Below are 17,573 nucleotides of genomic sequence, written 5' to 3'. Positions count from 1 at the left end.
TTCACTTGCACAACTTGTTAAAGCACACACAAGCCCCCTATTAAATGCTCCATTCCCTGTACTGAGCTCTTGTGTTGGGTGCAGGACTAAGTTCCATTTGAAGTTGTGCAACTTCAGTGCATGCGTGATGGGAACTGTGATCCTTTGCGCATATGCAAATCCCTCCCGTTATAGATCAGAGCTCTCTAGCTGCTGCTGAAGCAGTTGGAGTGAAAACTTCCATTGTACCACAACATGAATGCTTTTCTCTCGCCAGAGGACTGCTTCCTTTGATAGCTGTTACTTATGCCAATTGGGTTAAATCACACCCCCTAGAAATCCTGTTGAATTGTCATTTCCAGTGCGCACAATGCTATGAAGCTTTATGTTTTCCCCAAGCAATTACAACAAGCACTGCTGTCAATATAGCATGAATTGCAAGTCAAATTGCAACACTACTTTGTTTTCCCTCTTCTCAGTAAGCAAACTTTGCTACAATGTTTACTTCACAAGTTTACTTTACAAGTTTACTTCACTTAATAATGCCTCGTGTACACAAAATTGCAATGTCTTGCAAATGAAGGCCATGAAAATTCAGGTTTAGCAATTTAGAATTGGAACCAAACAGGTGGTTATTGTAAGCTGCCTGTTGTAAAAGCACTTAGCATCTAAGCTGGTACACAACTCACAATATTAAGCTTCCCAGGTAAGCTACACCCTCTATTGTGCTGTGTGGTCCCTCCTCCTACCTGGCCAATCCCCCGGCAGCACCTCCCTAGGTGGGACTGGCAGCTGACTGGGGTAGGTGGTGACCACAGGTATCCTGCCCGGGAAGATGGTGCCAGTCCAAACTGCCAGGTGCTGCACTGGGATCCAAGGGGGCTGTGTGCGACCACGCAAAATGCGCACCCCATTTGATGTGGGGAGCGGTCATTCTATATATTATTTGATACCTGCCCTTATACTCCATTAAGATGCCCTATTAATATCACAGGACCTACTCTTGTGCAAAACTCCCTGAAAGGGAATTCTAAGTGAGCTAACTTCTAGGCAGCATGCTTGCCTATGTCTTAGGGAATAACTCCATCTCTCTCTCCCTCTCTCCCTCTCACACACACACAAGCTGTTTGATCACCACTATGTATGGTTGTGCGACTGTTCCTTAAGCAGGAACCAGCAAATATCAACTCTTTCTCCGGAAGATTCATGTGTATTACTAATCAGACAAGGTTTCCCATAAATGTAGCTTTACAAGAGCAATTCTATGGAGGCAAAGGTTAAATCTGAAGACGACTCAAGTGCTATTTCAATGCAAGCCCTAGTCAGGTATACAAACAATATATACAAGCCAATAGGGCTATTTCTGCCAATGTCAGCAAAATGTAGCTTGACAAAGGACAAATGGGACCACGCCAAGGGATAACGGAGGGCAGTGAGTTGGATGCAAATAATCAAGCAGGGGAAATTGAGGGCTATTTGGAGTTAAAACTATCAGGATTCCACTGACTTTGGTATATGGTTATTTTGTACATAAGAGCTGAAAACGGAAAGTGCAGTGCTGTACTGAAATGGTTTACAATGTTTCAGAATTGTTTACTAGGGCACATATATTTCCCGAATGCTGCTATGTTGTTGTGCTCAAGTCATATGCAGTGTGCGCTTCTCATAAAGCAAGCTAGCATAATGGCATTTTGCCCCGTGCATACTTCAGGAAAGCCCATAAATACTGCTCTTGATTTCAAATACTGAGCTTTATTTTGTGATTTCGAGACAGAGAGACCCAGGAAATACTAAACCAAGGACACGTTTGTTCTCAGTCTGTACACTGCAAGGAGCAAAAGGGCTGCTGCCAGAAACAGCAAAGAGCACAGCTCCCCCACCCCCAACAGCTTCTCCAAAATCCATACATATAGATGGTATGCTTGGTTTGCTCTCCCACACTTGATGACAAGAGCAGCAGCTAATGGGAGGATGGTGTACTGTAATGTCATGACATTCCAGGTTAAATGGTGCTGTAGATTAGGATGGAGGACGTGACATTTAAGCTGTTGTTTTTGATGGCAGACCTGTGTTTCTTGTGCTGTAATATGAAATTCTGCCTTTCAGTTTGAATAATGCAGAGCATTTGGATCACTTACCTTTTGGGTTCTTAATCTAAACAAACAGGCATGGCTGAATGTCACTTTAAAGCACTGAGCAATTACGGTCAGTGGAGCAATGTTTGGTTTTGTTTAAAAAAAAGGAAGTCTTTGACTGGATATGTAAACACTTGCACTTCAGCAAGATAAATTTGAATCATTGAAGAATGAGTAAAGGGTTCTGCACGTTGATCTAGCTAAATCTGATTTGGCTGGGTCCTGCTTAAATTTGAAATTCTGAATCCCATTCTTGCACGGTATAAGATGAGGGGTCAGTAGTTAAGCCATTAACTCTTAATGCTAAAACATTCTGGATGTTTAACTAGAATTACTGTGCTTTCAACTTGGCGGTTTAGTTCTCTAAATACACGTCTCCATAGGAAGCAGCCTTAGAACGTAGAACAAAAGATACTGCTTGTTATCTATAGCTTATTTCCATGAAATGATTCCTGATCTTTTTCTTTTAAACCTGTTACAGAGCTGTGGTCCATTGTGAAACTGTTTAACATGTAAAGCGTCCTTGACATTTTCAAAGTGTAAAAATAAAATATTGAAAGAAAAAAACTTGTGCAAATGTGGCTTTTTATGTTAAGAGTGTTACAAAAGCAGTTAATATTCCTGTTTATCTTTTAAAAGCAAATTTTAAATAACCTGTTCTTAAAAAAGGGCATAAAAGACAAAGCTTTGTAGAATAAACTCATTATACTTCTTCTGAATATACAAGGAAACCTACAAAGGGGCTCCAAAGATAAACTGGATTAAAGTGGTGTCTTGGTCCTATGTTCAGCCTTAACAGATGACACCAAGTGTAAATATTCATACACACAGAGAGATTCTAGAGAAAGGATATTCTTACCCTAGGACCAATAAATATAAGATACTTACTCATTCCAGACTGCTGTTTGTTAGTTTTTGGCTTGACAAATTTTAACGAGTTAACCCTCCAGAGGATTCAGATAATACTTAGGCTATTTGTTAGCTGCTTGACTCTGCAGTTGCTTTAAAACTGGGCTGGTCTTGTCCAAAAATTACTCCCTAGTTTTGTTTACATTTCCCAGCTTAACCAAGGTTGCAGTCTGGAGGCAACCATGGTTCGCTGCCGATTTTACTACAGCAGCTAAATTCCATTGTACCGTAGCATGAATAAATCTGCAGCACACAAGAAGCAACATTTAGTGCTTCACAGTCGTCTTCATAAATTTGGTGGTGTCTCCTTTATTCCTTTTACACCTTCCAAGTTGACTGCATAGTAGCAAAAAGACGGGGGCAGGTGAGGAGCAAAAACCACCCTTAACGTCCGCAGCGCACTTCTGCCCTGGTGTGGTGCATCATTGGCAGCCAGTGATTGGTCTGTTCTCCGGCTTGTCATCAGCCGCATCAACAGCTGATTGGACCAAGTTATTCCAAGTGCCGGAACTACTCTCTTGGTTGTGCATCTGAAAACACAACAAAGCCTTGTCTTAACAAAACATCCTGCTAAGTTTAAGACGGGCAGACTTGCCAGTTAAGTCGGGGATCAGGAACCTCCTGAGATTGCTGGGCAACTAATTTCATCACCCCTTAGTAAGACCATGCTGGCTGAGGCTGATGGGAGTTCAACAACATCTGGAGGGTGTAAGGTTCTCCACCGCAAGTTAAGAGTTTGAGTTGATCCAGAGGCATCTCATAGAATAGCAGAGTTGGAAGGGACCCCAAGGGTCATGTAAGTCCAACCCCCTGCAATGCAGGAATTTTGGGGCTATGCTAGGGCCTTGGCCTTTTGGAACAGACGACTTAAAACAGTGACGGGGAACCTATGGCCCTTTTGGTGGTGTTTGAGCTCCCACTGCCCCTAACCATTGCCCACTCCAGCCCTAGCTAGGGCTGCTGGGGGGTCACAGTTTCTCTATTCCTGGCTTAATGTCAGGTTAAGTGTTGCTGAGTGTTTTTTTGGGTGGACCAGAGCACTGAGTACCACCCCCATACAATACATGGGCACAAAATATGTCACAATGGACGACCACCCCCACCCCGCCCCATGCATTCAGTATGTGCCAAAGGGGGCCGTGGAGAATCAGAGCCTCTTGGTGCAATATTGCCACTTGTGTGTCAACTCCATTGCTGCTAGGGGAGAGGTGAACTACCCTTCGTATGTTCTTCAAATGTGTTTGCTGGGTGTGTTGTGTGTGTTTGCATGCATGCATGTTGTGTTGTACTCACCCAGGACTACACTGAGCAGCACCTCCTTTCTCATCCATTGTGTCAGTTACCTAGAATGCGGGAAAGAGAGAGAGACAGCAAGCAAAAGATTTCCACAGCGCACTGCCAAGAGGGGAATAGGGAGGAAAATGCTCCCCTTGCAATAAAGGGTTTGGGACAGACTGTACAATTCTCTCCCTCCCCACCACAAACAAACAAAGGAGGGAAAGAGTGGTGGCTGCAGGCAAGGCAACAGGACTCTAGAAGCCCACATCAACATTTTATTATCTGCATTCAATTACTTGTTGCCCATGGCTACCAGGTAAATAATGTTTAAATACAAGGGCTGCACCTAAGCAGTGATGGACTAGAACTACAAATTACAGAACTGTAGCGTTGAAAGGGACCATGAGGGTCATCTAGTCCAACCCTCGGCAATGCAGGAATCTTTTGCCCAATGTGAGAGTAGAACCCATGACCCCAAGAATAAGAATTTCATGCTTTACCAACTGAGCTACTCAGCCCTTGCATTTATACTGAGAGACTGCAGCTTCAGTTAGTCTGCACAAGAAGGTGGAGAGGGAGAGAGAGAGAGAGAGAGAGAGAGAGAGAGAGACTCCTTTGTGATGGGATGTTTCTGATCCCCAATATCAGTTGAAGTAATCTGGATAAAAAGCTCAAACACAAGGGCAGTTGTTTTTTTAAATTTGGAGGCAACTTCCATTGGAATCAATGTACCGTGATGCATGTTTAGATGGGACTACTTAATATGCTTTTGAGTTGGAATGTGAAGATCAGCAGGACTTGCTTCCAGATAAACAAGATCAGTTCCATTTCAAAACCAGGTATGTGGACGTAAAACTGCAATCGCATCTGGAAGTGAGTTAGGATAACGTGCACAAAATATTCCATGCTGAGCAGCTGATGGAGAAGAAGAAAAATACTGCCACCTCTCACTATTTCCCAAAAGACCAGCAAAAAAAGAAAGACTTTTGAGAATGCAATAAATAAGCCCAGGGGCTTTTTGCATTCACACATACATGCCATCATGTTCCACACTTATCTTGCTTGTGAGAACAGGATGCTAGGCCAAATTATTGGCTTGGTCCAGCATGCTGTTACTATGTTCTTATCTGATGTAATGTTCTAGTTCATTGTCCCTTCAGTGCACCAGCTCTGCTTACATTTCCCAGAACTGCCACGTGGCATTCTGGGTCAGCACATAAGCCAAAATCCTATTGGGCACATTTAGATCCATTGAAATCCATGCCCACAATGGTGAAATCAAATAAATTCGAAGCTTTACCTGATTAATGCATACTACTGGGACTCGGAACTTGCTGCTTAGCTTGTGAAGTTTTGCTCCAAATATCTGCAAATATTTGGCTTTCAGGACGGAATCCTTGGCGGCAAACTCGCATCTGAATAAGGCAGCGATGGAATCGATCACGACCAGGCGAACCATGCCCCTTGAGACCAGCAAGTTAATTCTCTTAGTGATACACTCGTGGAAAGTCTCCTGCAATGATAAGGAATTTCAGAAATCAGACTTAGGAGGTCAAGGCCTGCATTGTTGCAAGGGGTACTTCTGCAACCTCGCTGGGTCTGTTCTGCTATACTTCAGCTAATAGCTGGAAGCATCTTGAGCCTAAGCTAGACTGGTGACTGGGAGTGGCCACCGAGACCACAAAACACCGGTCTTGAAAGACCTACATTGGCTCCCAGTACGTTTCCGAGCACAATTTAAAGTGTTGGTGCTGACCTTGAAAGCCCTAAATGGCCTCGGCCCAGTATACCTGAAGGAGCGCCTCCACCCCCATCATTCAACCCAGACACTAAGGTCCTCCTCCGAGGGCCTTCTGGTGGTTCCCTCACTGTGAGAAGGTAAGTTACAGGGAACCAGGCAGAGGGTCTTCTCAGTAGTGGTGCCTGCCCTGTGGAATGCCCTCCCACCAGATGTCAAGGGAATAAACAATTATCTGACATTTAGAAGACATCTGAAGGCAGCCCTTTTTAGGGAAGTTTTTAATGATAGATGTTTTAATGTATTTTTAAGAGCTGCCCAGAGTCTCTGGGGAAACCCAGCTGGATGGGCAGGGTATAAATAATATATTGTTATTGTTGTTATTTATTATTATTATTATTATTATTATTATTATTATTACTACTAGCATTTGCATTTTGATGGCTGCATTTGCTTGAGATGCTATCATAGCAACCCACTAATACACTATTCAAAGAGCGAGTTATTGGATCAGCAATTTGCAGCTGTAACGCTGCAAACCTGTGCACGTTAACTTTGGAGTGAGCCCCACTGAAACACCATATTTATTTCCTCTTATTTGCATCCTGACCACTCTGCCAGTGGGAGCACAGAACTGCCAGCAAATCTGTACCAAAAATAGCAGCACACAATTGCAAAGGTGTACAGTTAGCATCACATCATAGCCAGATACATGAGCAGAATAGAGCAACAATAGGAAAGAGAACAAAACCCATAGAATCGTTTTTTTAAAAATGCCAATAGAATACAAAATTAAAATACATACACCTTACACCCAATATGTGGCCCGCATAGGAGGCAACATAATGGTACAGTGGTGCCCCGCTAGACGAAAAGAATTCGTTCTACGAGTGTCTTCATAGAGCGAATTTTTCATCTAGCGAAGCGGCAATGCAGCGCGGAGGTTTCGCAACGAATTTTTTTTTCCGTCTTGCAAGGCAGCCCCATTGACATTTTTGTCTTGCGGGGCAGCCTTCCACTAGCGAATGCCGTTCGTCTAGCGAGTTTTTCGTCTAGCGAGGCATTCGTCTAGCGGGGCACCACTGTATCTGGAAGGGAGTCCCGCAACTTGGGGTGTGTGGGCGGACTGTAGCGTATGATACAACACAATCTTGCTCTTTGTTACATCAAGCAACTTTTTACATAGCCCAGGAATGAGACAGTTTATTTTTTTTGTTGCCGTCTGGAAAACTGAACAAATGGAGCTGAAAGTCAGACCACTGACAATCAGTACGGGTGGCACTCATATCTAATATATGAAAAGGTAAAGGTCCACAGGTTTTTTTTGAACCACCTAATAAGAAAATCACTATATAAGATCTTGTTGAAGTATAAAGGAATACTAGAACCAAAGATACCCCTGTAGACCTCGCCAGCGGAAGCAATAGCTGTTAAAAAAATGAACATGGAAGGGGAATGGGCCACATACTGAATTGTTACTAGAAGAAAAACAAGATGAATTACAACTGAAAAAATACGAAGAAATCAAAAAATATCTGACGGATTGGGCTGCAATATTTTCAGATTCATCAATGATTAATTATGGATAAAAAAATCAGGTCTGGCAAAAGAAACATCAAAATTCGAAAAAGAACTAATACAAAGTAAAGGAAGATATATTTCACGGGTGTCCGATCTTTTATTGGAATGGGAGGTGAAGGAGGAACAAGTGAAATCAGTAATGGTGAGATGGGCTCAAGACCAGGGCTATATTTTAATGGAACAATGGGGGAAACTGTGGCAAGTAGATATAAAATTTACAGCCTGTTACAATCTCAGAGAAAATATATTAAAGATGATGTACAGATGGCACCAATGCCGGAAAAACTCGCCAAAATGTATAAGAATAGATCTCCTATATGTTGGAGATGCAATAAAGAAATTAGGTCTTATATGCACATATGTGGTGGAGTTGTACAGATGTATTTTGGAATAATATATATGAAGAGCTTAAGAAATTACTTAAATGCACATTCAAAAAAAGATCAGAAGTATTTTTATTAAGTATAGTAATATTAAGTATATTAAGTGCCGAATGAAATAGGAAAATAAAATAAAAACATTGTTCATATATGGGATATCAGCAGCCAGAATCTTGATAGCAAGAAATTGGAAAAATAAAACACTACCTAGTACATAAGATTGGCAAACTTTAATGGTGGAATACCTGCAGTTAGCAAAGATGACAGGAAGGATAAAAGGGCAAATGAAATAAGCAGTCTACAAGGAATGGAGAATTTATAAAGAGTACTTAAAAAATAATGCTATAAAAGGGTCTCTCATGGCAGAATTAAGACTGAACCTGGTACTATGTAAACATAAAAATGTAAGGAAATATAAGGAAAATACGCAAGAAACATAACTGCGATAAAATTCATTTAATAAACAAAATATAGTGAGAATAACTGGAAGTCATTTTTAATAATTTTATTTCTTACAGGTTTTGAAAGCTATTATTATTTGAAGATGTATAAAAGATAAAGAGTAAGTTAAATTGGTTAGGCAAGATATGTTATTATTGGTCGGTGTTGTATGGTGTTTTATATTGTTTGTTAGTTTGTGTGTTAATTTGCCCTTTATGTGTTTCCTTTATTTGTTTTATAAATGTTACAATTAAAGATTTGTTTTTGGTTTTGGTTTTTTAAAAAAGAAAGTCATACCACTGGTCCATCCCGCCAAGAAATGTCTCCTCTTGAATCTTAAGACTGGCAGTGTTTCTGCAGCATCTCAAGCAAAGGTCCAATTCCAGGGAATGAGCCGAGGACCTTTGGGTGCAAAGTGAAACAGACCCACCCCAAAGTCAATTTAAAACCGTGAGAGCTCCACAGATGGATTGCTTCCTGTTTTGTTGTGATCACACACTATATATTTGAAGTAGGTGCCAGGAAACCTTTGGCCTTCACTAAAATGCACATCAACATTGGCCACTGGGGCTGATGAGAGGCTCCCCACACCAGATTTATAGCATTTTCAATGCTGTTATTAATTTCTTTATTTCATTCTGACCACTTACATTCTGCTTAGTTGCTACTGTCTCTTAAGCAGTGTACCAAAAAAAAGACCCATGCACAATACTGTGAAAATTAAAGCCAGTGAAATTATAAAAAACCAGATTTGATTTAAATGTCTGCTGGATTTTTAAATGTATTTTAATATTTGATGGAAGCCACCCAGAGTGGCTGGGGAAACCCAGCCAGATGGGCAGGGTACAAATATATTATTATTATTATTATTATTATTAAATTAATTTTATTTTTTTAAGTCTATAGATGGCACCAGAAGTTCAACAGGGCAGGGACCTCAACTAGAAGCACTACTGGTTCCCCATTCCTGGCTGTCAAGAAGGATTTCATAGAATTATAGAGCTGAAACTTGAGATGCTAAGATCAGTCATGGCTAAGCCCCACTGAAAGCAAACAGAAGCTGAATTTGTATCCCACTGCAATCAATGCTAAAACAGAAGCTTGGTTTTGTTTTGTTTTCAAACTAATTCAAAAAGCATTAAAGTAATTTTATAGCCCGAACTATTACACAGCCCCAGGGCAGCATTTAAGCAAATATGTTTACCCTTGCTGCTTTTCAAACCTCTTAAGCATGAACATGTTTGAAAAATAAAAATCCACACGTGGCAGGTTTTTATACGAAAAATGTGGCAGATAAGAATACACCGTGGCACTTTGTAAAGAGAAGAAAAGCAAACATGGTTAGGCAAGAAGATAATACCGTGCCCTATTGGAAAACCAAATTGATCCCCTTGTTGTGCTTACAAAAGAGGGAGTGGTGAACATGCCAGAGGGAATGCTGGTTTTCTGCCAAGTAATTGATTATGCAAGGCCGATGTCTCTTCACAAGCACGGTGATGCAACAAAACAGCTACAGCAGGAAAGAAAATCTAGGCATTTATTGTAGTGCAGGGCTTTATGCATGCAGCAGTACAATACTGTACAGTTCAATCTGCGCCTCCCTTGCTCTCGCTGCCACCTTTGATGCAGCTGATTGCTCCCCCTTGCTCAGTTCCCTTTTTGCCCCAAGTCTCTGTGGTTCTGTCTGCAGATGAAAGGTGCTTTTCCTGCACCCCTGACCCTGGCAAGCAGATCTGCAGAGGCCTGCAGAGATGCATAATCACCGCCCATGAGCAGCCAAAATTGACCAGCCCTGAATGGACAATCTACAGTATTTTTCGCTCCATAAGACGCATATGGAGCGAATGGTGGCCCCTGGAGCTGAATTGCCCAGGGGCCAAAAGCAGATAGTGCTTTTTATTTTACAAAGAGAAAAAGGGGTGTTGAAAGGACCCCGCTCAGCAGCTGATCAGCAAGAGGTCGGGAGAGAAGATAAGAGTCCCGTCTCCCTTTCAGCCCCGCCCTCCATTGTTGAATGTGCTGCAAAGGGAGGTTGTTTGTTTCCCCAGCAACACGTGACTGGCTGATTAGATTATCTGTCTGGAAACTGTAGAAATGGCTCCCTTTCCTTCAGAAGCTGCAGAAATGTGAGTTAAACCCCAGAAAAATGGGGCTTTTCCTCTTTGCTTTTTCCCCTTTGCAAAAGGAGCTTTGCTTTTCTCCCTTTGCAGAAAAGCTGCAAAACATTTAGCTGATCCTAAAAAAAAAAACCCAGGGCTTTTCCCTTTGCAAAAAAAGCTGCAAAACTTTTAGCTGATCCTCAAAAAAACAGGGCTTTTAGAGGAGGAAAACCAGAAAAATATTTTTTTTTCTTGTTTCCTCCTCTAAAAACGAGGTGCGCCCTATGGTCCGGTGCGCCCTATGGAGCGAAAAATACGGTAGTCTGATATCACAAGAAGCTTAAGCAGGCTGCCTTTGGCTAAATTGGTCTGGTGTCAGAGGAAGAGAGAGTAATACGTTTCAAGCAAAGTAGGACTGGGGAGACTGTAGAATCCAGAGTGGATTTGATTTAAATCAGGAATGTCCAGAGTCCATTTGGGGGGCCTAATTCGGCCCGCCGGTCGATTTAATCCAGCGCCCGTGGCAGTATATGTCGTTGGCCCTCATGCATCAAATCTGGCCCTCTTTGAAAAATTGATTTAAATCACTAGTCAGTAAGACTTGATTTAAATCACTAGTCAGCAAGACTTGATTTAATTTTTTTTATATACAGAAAGACTCATTCTTGCTGGTATAATCTTAATATTTACAACCAGACAGGGTGGATTTGATTTAAATCAAACTGATTTAAATCACGATTTAAATCACTAGTCAGTAAGGCTCAGGGTGGATTTAAATAAATAAAAAAAATCTGATTTAAATAAAAAAATCGGATTATTTTTTTTTAAATGTTTAAATCCACCCTGAGCCTTACTGACTAGTGATTTACATCAAATCCACCCTGCAACCAGATGAAGGTTTCATTTTTTTGGAATAATAAATTTTCAGAGTAGTTTTTACAGTTATATCAAAAATTACTGATTTGGCTATATACTATTAGAAATACATAGATAATTATGAAATTATTGTGAGGTTTAATAAGTTGGCAGTTTATACTTGGACAACCTTTCTGCTGTACTTTATTGGAAGGAGAAAAATAATCATTCCCTTAATAGCAATTTAAACAAATTATTTAACTAAAATTATAACATTATAGCATACGATTCCATGTTTGTTAACTGGTGTGGTTAAACGGTTTTTTGGGGGGAAGTTTTAGCACACATAAAAAACTTAAATCCTTATTTCCTGATGAATAGCCTTTGGACTAAATAGAAAACTATCTTTAGAAAGATTTTTCCTCCAAAAGCATTTTATTTTAAAAATCCAACTTAAATAAAAAAAAATCTGATTTAAATTTTAATAAATCTGATTTTTTATTTTATTTTTTAAAAATCATTGGTTTTTATCCACCCAGGTAGAATCTAATGTCCATAACTTTAAAAAAATTAAAATTTAAGACAGTGCGGACTCTGCATTTAAAAAAAAACTAATGAAATTCTGCTACTTTGATAAATTATGCATAACTAGCTGACCCGGCCACACGTTGCTGTGGCTGATTTAGTGAAATGGGAAAGGAAGATACAGTATAAAAGAGAAGTTTTATGTCTTTCCACAGGTTTTTGCGTTTAAGTTCAGGTTCGGTCTTTTCTGTTTTCCCGCTCGTTTTTGTCTTTGGGGGGGGGGAGGTGGGGACGTATGTATGGTGGGAAGTTGTGGAAGATGCGTGTGACATCTTCCATCTTACCTTGGAAGTTTTTTGTCCAATAGAAGTTGTGGTAGGGATGTTTGTTTCTTGGCGGCCTAGGTTTGTAGGCGGAGCCCAGGAGTCGGCAAAAGCGGCGTTTGGGGCCGGCCTGGCTCTTTAGCCGGTGGAGGCGGCGCCGCAAACGCGGAAAGGGCGACATTGGCGTTTGCGACCGGCCTGGCTCTGCAGCCGGTCGAGGTGGTGCAGTTTCCAGCCGGCCTGGTTCTCTAGCTGGTGGAGGCGGTGTCACAAACGTGACACCTCTGTACCCGCCAGCGCAGTCAGTAGCCATGTTTGCGGGCGGCCTGCCTCTCCATTGGATGGTGGTAGTGACGTCGGAAGAGGAGGAGTAGGGGGTGGAGACGGGGGTGGTGTGTTGTGTTGTACTATTTAACGTCCACTGGAGGGCGCTATATTTTTTGCACAAAATCACGTTTTTACCTGTGAAAGGTGTGCCCATCTGTACAATGTAAGCACGTACAAGCACTCCCATATGGCCATGGAACGTTGTGTCCAAATTTGAACGGAATCGGTCAAGCGGTTACGGAGCTTATCGATCGGTCCCAAACACCCACCTTTTATATTTTTATATATATATAGATGTTTGCGTGCAATTTTAATTTTTTAAAATAATATTCTGAATGTGCCAACGAGAGACAAGGCAATATGTAAGGCAGCAAAAACTTTAGTCAATCACTTCATAGCTTCCAAGATTTCAGCAGCAATACCTACACACTTTCAAGTACATTTTCAAAGCCCTAATGTCTAGAAACTTTTGTTTTTAAAAGAAAAACAATAAACAATGAAAGCTCAGGTTCCCCAAAAACTAATTTCTGCATCCAGCAAGGACTTTGCATTTTTGTAGCCTTGCCAACTGATGTGCTGAAGTACTGGGTACCAGCTGTGGGATTTCAAATGGTACTGCTCCATGTGTTTTGCTCAAAGCAGAGATGGGTCCTTTAGGTGTCATAACTAACTTTTCCCATTGGTTTCAATGAGATTTCGGTTCAACTATCCTAGATCCATGTAACCCACCCCCCACCCCCCAGCCTGAAACTTGCTCTGCTACTCACTCACCAGGTCTGCGGCATGCTCAACAAAAATACCACTTCCAAATTTTATTTTCTGCACCACATCGGGCGGAATGTCACCCCTCGCTTTGGGCTGCTGCTCAATCAGTTGTTGCAAGCGCTTATTTGGGAAAACGTCCTCTGTACAAATGTAAACAGCACCTGAAAAATACAGAAGGGAACTCCTGGAATGACAGGCTTTCCATCATGGTTTTCATTGGATAAATCACACAGAGGAAACACAATCAGCACTTCTGTTGTAAAAGCAGTGGTATGTCAACCTGTCAGAAGTTTCAATGTTAGGCTGGTTGACTTGCATTTTGTGGGAACAGCAAGTGGTACAAAATACTGTATTTTTCCTTGTATAAGACGCCCCCATGTATAAGACAAGGGAAGCGGGTGGTGCTGTGGTCTAAACCACTAAGCCTAGGGTTTGCAGATCAGAAGGTCGGCGGTTCGAATCCCCGTTGCTCGGTCCCAGCTCCTGCCACCTAGCAGTTTAAAAGCACGTCAAAGTGCAAGTAGATAAATAGGTACCACTCCGGCGGGAAGGTAAACGGCATTTCTGTGCACTGCTCTGGTTTCGCCAGAAGCGGCTTAGTCATGCTGGCCACATGACCAGGAAAAACTGACTGCAGACGAAAGCCGGCTCCCTCAGCCAGTAAAGCGAGATGAGCGCCGCAACCCCAGAGTCGTTTGCGAATGGACTTAACTGTCAGGGGTCCTTTACCTTTTTATGTATAAGATACCCCCTATTTTGGGGGACTCCAAATTAAGAAAACACACCTCAGCACTACCTGTGTATAAGACAAGGCCCAAATTTTTTTGGTTAAAAAAAAAACCCATGGAAAAATACGGTATATCTGAACAAGAATGGAAAAGTTATATTGCAAAGTGGGCTGGCAATGCTCAGTGGAGCCTCAAGCCCCTCTCCATAACAAAGCATGTAGCTGAAGCCCAATGCAGAGTATCTTGCTCTTCCAAAGGATACGCAAAGCCAGAATAAACACTATGCAGAATAAAAGTAGTGCACAATTATCGCAAATCGGAGAACTTGACATGTGCCAGTTGAAGAACTGATTTATTTGGGCACAAGTTTTTCAAGCATGCTGTACCTCTCCTACAGATACTAGACATGCCAAGCACATGTACAGAAATGTATGCTTCTTACCAGATTCCAGTCCACCATATTTGTACGGATACTGCACAGAAAGGCTCAGCTGCAAACCAATCTGGGTCTTCCCAGCAGAACTTTCACCAGCAATTTCAGTGATTCCTGCAAGGGGAATGCCGCCTTGTAGCAAGCTGTCCAGAATCGGGCAGCCCAGGCTTAGCTTCTGGTGTTGGGAAGTGTTGTGGTTTCTGTCCTGGAATAGCTGAAGAGCTAAAAGGATTCAGAAAAGAAAAAAGCTGGAATTTCCATCCCCAATCCCTATGTAGCCATATCAAACATAAAAATAATTTTTTTTATTTATACCCTGCCCATCTGGTTGGGTTTCCCCAGCCACCCTGGGCAGCTTCCAACAAATTAAAACAGAATATGACATCAAACACTAAAAACTTCCCTGAACAGGGCTGAAAATTATCACAATTTAAGTTGATCCCTTAACATCTACTAGATCAGAGAATCTTCCATTTTCAGAACTCCCAATTGGGGAAGGGCATAACTGGATAAAGCCATACATTCATATCCATGCTGCAAACTCATAATGTTTCTTTAAATGTGCATTTAAAGAAACATCATGAAAAAGTAGAACTATTTACCTGTAAGTACAGAGTTTTTTCTTAATGCACCAGAAATGGCCCTTAGCAGATACTGTACATCCGTACGGGACAGATTTGTCAGCCTTTGCAAATCTGCTCCTGAAAGGTTCATAATCTCTTGGATAGATTTGATTTTTGCTGAAATGAGAAAAGTGATTGAACATAACCTGCTTAGATTTTTTTTAAAAATATGAAATGTAGTAGTAGTGGAGTACAGGTCTTCATAGAATCATAGAGTTGGAAAAGACCACAAGGGCCATCCAGTCCAACCCCCTGCCAAGCAGGAAACACCATCAAAGCATTCCTGACATGTGTTGTATTTTAGGCCCTTAGGCTACGGTCCTACACATACTAACCTGGGAGTAAAAACTTGTTGAACTCCACAGCCTTACTTCTGAATAGAAACTTATAGGACTACACTGACAATTACTTTTCTGAGGTGAAATTTCTGTATTTATCACCTCTTGGTACCCTTCTCTAAACATTAGCTAGTGTTACAACTCCATCCTGTGTCTGCTTACCCAGAAGTAAGTCTCAGAGTATTCAATGGGGCTGAACCTCAGAAAACCTGAGTTCCTTTACAGCAGCTTTACTACAACTCCCATCAGCCCCAGCAAACTCAGCTAATGCTGAGGGGTGATTGGGAGTTGTAGTCCACCAACATCTGGAAGGCACTAGGATGGGGAAGTTTGATTTATAGACAACCAAATACAGATCTATATGTGTCTGATCTCATTGAGATCAATAAGGTTTGGGCTGCAAAGTTGTAATTCTACACACATCTACCTAGATGCAAATCCTATTGGAAAATGAGTGGAACATTTCCAACAGGTCTGGGCTGAATGTGCAATTACTGTACTTGGTGGCAGCAACGGCAACCTATCTAGTCTGAGGACATTTCCCCTATGTCAAATGTAGCAAGAGACTTAAAAAAAAAACCAAACACAACTCTCTTCTTTATGCCTGTACTGTATAGTGATTGTGTGGTGTGCAAATATGAGAATAGGAGTAAATAGCCAGATTACCTTTCTTAATTGCTGCAATAACTCTGGGGTTCATGTCAAGCTGTTCCCAGTCCATTTCTTCACAAATGCTGAGCCAATATCCTGCAACACAGGATATGGCAAGCAGCTATGGCAAGCATGGAGAAGAAAATAATATGACTAAGAGAAAACTTAAGAAAGTTACTTCTCAAATGAGTGATGGTAACCTCCAGCATCTTAAAAAGCAAAGACATCACCTTGCCGACAAAGGTCCGTATAGTTAAAGCTATGGTTTTCCCAGTACGGAAGTGAGAGCTGGACCATCAAGAAGGCTGATCGCCGAAGAATTGATGCTTTTGAATTATGGTGCTGGAGGAAACTCTTGAGAGTCCCGTGGACTGCAAGAAGATCAAACCTATCCATTCTTAAAGAAATCAGCCCTGAATGCTCACTAGAAGGACAGATCCTGAAGTTGAGGCTCCAGTACTTTGGCCACCTCATGAGAAGACAAGACTCCCTGGAAAAGACCCTGATGTTGGGAAAGATGGAGGGCACAAGGAGAAGGGGACGGCAGAGGATGAGATGGTTGGACAGTGTTCTCGAAGCTACTAACATGAGTTTGGCCAAACTGTGGGAGGCAGTGAAGGATAGGCGTGCCTGGCGTGCTCTGGTCCATGGGGTCACGAAGAGTCGGACACGACTGAACGACTGAACAACAACAACCTCCTTCGTCAGCATCACTCCCAGATCTGACCATCACTTCCTCTTTCCTTTCAAGGCTGGATTCTATGCACATGTACACAGGGCATGCTCTGAATGCACATAAGGTCAAGAAAGCCAGGGTCTGGCCCAGTACAGAAACATATCTAGGAATAAACTTTGGACTGGGTTGCATACTTATTGTGTCATGCTCTCAGTGTTTCAAATTAGCCACCCGACTCACCTCCAAGTAAATTTGTGGTCCTAAGCACTCTCTAGCCTCTGCGTGTTCTAATGAAGCCAAGGAGGGTTTTCTCCTCCTGAGATTATTCAGCATGTGCAGCGACTGCAGCCGATCAGACATGCAAGAGAGCAAAACTCCAAAGGCCCCCAAGCAGAAGCCAAGGTCCTCCGCAACTAATTCAAATTGTTGTGTGTCGTCGTCGTCGTCCCCCCCTTGTCCCTGAGGAACAACCCACGTTACAACGCGCGGAAACGACCTACCGCAACTGCAACTGCAGGCGCAATCACGCAACGCCGGAGAGCAGAAGAGTTACAATGCATTGCAACATCAAACCTCCCCTTAGCGGGCTATCGGAGCCCGCGCGCTACACGCGAACCAATCGCGGGAACGCTTCGGAGAGCACGCAGCCAATCAAAAACGGCGGAGAGTGTACGGTTTCCTGTAAACGTTCTACCGCAAACTGCGCACGCGCTGGCGCGCTCTCCCCTCCCATTCCGCGCGCGACGGGCCTTCAAGAGCCGACGGGATTGGCTAAAAAGAGTCACGTCG

At 42.2% G+C, this 17,573-nt stretch overlaps 1 protein-coding gene across 1 annotated transcript; it reads right to left on the bottom strand.

Annotated features, from left to right (window-relative positions):
* Positions 1 to 2,685: 2,685 nt before the first annotated feature.
* On the bottom strand, positions 2,686 to 17,361 carry XRCC3 (X-ray repair cross complementing 3). The gene is made up of 8 exons (XM_033139010.1): positions 17,285 to 17,361; positions 16,124 to 16,229; positions 15,099 to 15,236; positions 14,506 to 14,718; positions 13,342 to 13,496; positions 5,602 to 5,814; positions 4,317 to 4,366; positions 2,686 to 3,553 (listed from the first exon to the last, which is right to left on the bottom strand). The coding sequence occupies exons 1-8, from the start codon at positions 17,342 to 17,344 to the stop codon at positions 3,310 to 3,312; spliced, it is 1,179 nt and encodes a 392-aa protein (XP_032994901.1). The 5' UTR covers positions 17,345 to 17,361; the 3' UTR covers positions 2,686 to 3,309.
* Between the last annotated feature and the right edge of the window lie 212 nt (positions 17,362 to 17,573).

Source organism: Lacerta agilis, chromosome 1, assembly GCF_009819535.1.
Source record: "Lacerta agilis isolate rLacAgi1 chromosome 1, rLacAgi1.pri, whole genome shotgun sequence".
In the NCBI taxonomy this organism is placed as follows: Eukaryota; Metazoa; Chordata; class Lepidosauria; order Squamata; family Lacertidae; genus Lacerta; species Lacerta agilis.
This window is presented reverse-complemented; position numbering and strand designations above follow the sequence as displayed.